Source organism: Triticum dicoccoides, chromosome 3A (genome assembly GCF_002162155.2).
Source record: "Triticum dicoccoides isolate Atlit2015 ecotype Zavitan chromosome 3A, WEW_v2.0, whole genome shotgun sequence".
Taxonomy (NCBI): domain Eukaryota; kingdom Viridiplantae; phylum Streptophyta; class Magnoliopsida; order Poales; family Poaceae; genus Triticum; species Triticum dicoccoides.
The window spans coordinates 662,693,122-662,695,201 of record NC_041384.1 but is presented as its reverse complement, the minus strand read 5'-3'; the positions used below and the strand labels follow the sequence as shown (position 1 = coordinate 662,695,201).

At 44.9% G+C, this 2,080-nt stretch overlaps 1 protein-coding gene across 1 annotated transcript; it reads right to left on the bottom strand.

Moving 5' to 3' along the window:
• Nucleotides 1–458: 458 nt before the first annotated feature.
• LOC119272804 (peptidyl-prolyl cis-trans isomerase FKBP15-1-like) lies at nucleotides 459–1,877 on the bottom strand. Its single transcript, XM_037554189.1, is given in 5 exon segments — nucleotides 459–713; nucleotides 920–983; nucleotides 985–1,022; nucleotides 1,205–1,295; nucleotides 1,779–1,877. Coding segments are annotated over 5 exon segments (387 nt in total). The 3' UTR covers nucleotides 459–618.
• Nucleotides 1,878–2,080: the final 203 nt, after the last annotated feature.

Genomic DNA, 2,080 nt, shown 5'->3' with positions numbered 1-2,080 from the left:
TGCATGCACTCGTTCAGGGCTTATCCCTGTGCCTGTGCCCGATCCACAGTCGACGGCAAACCGCATGGGCTCAGAGGCGCGCACTGTGGCCTGGCCTATACGTACATGTTTGAATGAAGACTGATGAAAAGCTAAAAGCTCGTGGCGATGCTGCTGCCTGCCTGCCTGCCCCCGGAGCACTGGCGCACTGCGAGTGCTGGATACCATGAACATGAAGAACATATATTCCACGAGGTGAGGCCCACGGGATCTGTGCCGCGACACGCGAGAATGTGAGACCGGCGTTCACATGATCATTCATTCATTCTCCAGTGATCACCACACTGCATGCTCGAGTAGTCGAGTTGTGTAGGTAGTATAAACATGCTGGTGCTCATTCATCATTAACAGCCGCACAGTCCAACAAACAGAAGATGCTTGTGTTGTCACTACTAACAGCCTCACACCCATCAGGAGTGAAAAGATGTTTCGCGTCATATAGATCAGCTGTTGGTCATAACGATCCTTTGGTACAGCAATCTAACCGGTCTCTGTAACACTTTAAACATGATGGAAAATCGTTCAAAAACGGCGGCCCTTTCAGGCGACGAACTCGCAGAAACGCAAGTCAAACATGCATCAAAGCTCGCTGTCGTCGCTCTCCGCGGCGGCGCCAGCAGACGTCTTCCCATTCACGGCGATGAGCTCCGTGTCGAAAACAAGAGTTGCACCGCCTATCATCAGAGTTCAAAACTGCCAGTCAGCATTGCCGGTCAATGAAAGAGCACACGGCGGCATGCCGTGTGTTCGTATCATAGGATTGATGCAGGTAACAAACACGCTGGAATGGCAATATAAAAGTTGACGGTCTAAACAGTACACCAGATATGATTTCATCACAAGGACCATATCAAGCAAACATACAAATGACAAGCCATACCTGGAATCTTTGGTGGGGAGCCTCGCTCGCCGTAACCCATCTTTGCGGGTATTCTTAGGTCTTAGCTTTCGCTTTTCGCCGACACGTAAACCTTGGTCCCAACCTACACACAGATGGAAACAATAATGTGGGTTGGTGCCATCGTCAAAGTTTCTGATAAGAACAATGCAGGCCATTTCTCCACGTTTTTTTGTAACATATTATACATTGTTGTTCGTTCAAGACAGTACAATATGGACCACAGATAGACCAATGATCGTATGCCATTTCTCCAAGACAGTTCACCTTTTATCACCTGGCCGTTCCCAAGAGTAAATTCGAAGGGATCACCTCTGTCGTAGCTAGAATCAAATAATGATCCATCAGTGAGTGTCCCCTGCAAGCATAGTCAAGCTTTCAGCTGAACGACAAGACTGTCGAAACAAATCGCTACAGGAAAAGCATCAAATAGTTCTTTGAGGCAAACATGAGAAACAAACCAGGTAAACAACGCAATAAAAGGCCATAAATTACTAGGGTCACTCTGACATGCTGTTTCTCACTTTATCTGCAAGGCATCTCAACTGTTTCATGTTAAGAGACACCGCGTTAAGTAGCTATCACAACTGATTCATGATAAAGTGCCGTGGAAAATGTGAGTGCGCATCGTACATTTGGACAATGCCATTCATAAAGGCATTGCAAGGAACAGTGTGAATATTACAGTAAGGGAAACTCAGTGGCCCTTGCTTCCGAGACCTGGAATTGCAGGCTTGGTATAATTAGCTACAGTCATTATTTCTTTTGACTAGAGTACTATCAAATATCATGAGTGAATAGGATTGCTGACTTCAGATAAAAGTGTCGGTCAAATACTTACACGATAATGCACTTTAATCTTGTCGCCTTTGTGAGCTTGTAGCGTACATGATTCAGGCTTGTACTGGAAAGAGGACGAGCCAAAGAAAAACAGTGTCATGTGAAGTCAGTCACAGTGATACTGTAACTGGAATGTAATAAAAACGAAAGCATAGTCTGTGTATGATTGCTTTGGAACTTTATAAATCGAATGTTGCACAATTGTAGATTAAGACTTAATGAGTGTCTGAAAGCTAGGCATGTAGATAAAGAAAATCTCACTTTCTAGAAAAAGATACAGAAAATCTCTACCCTCCATAGTAA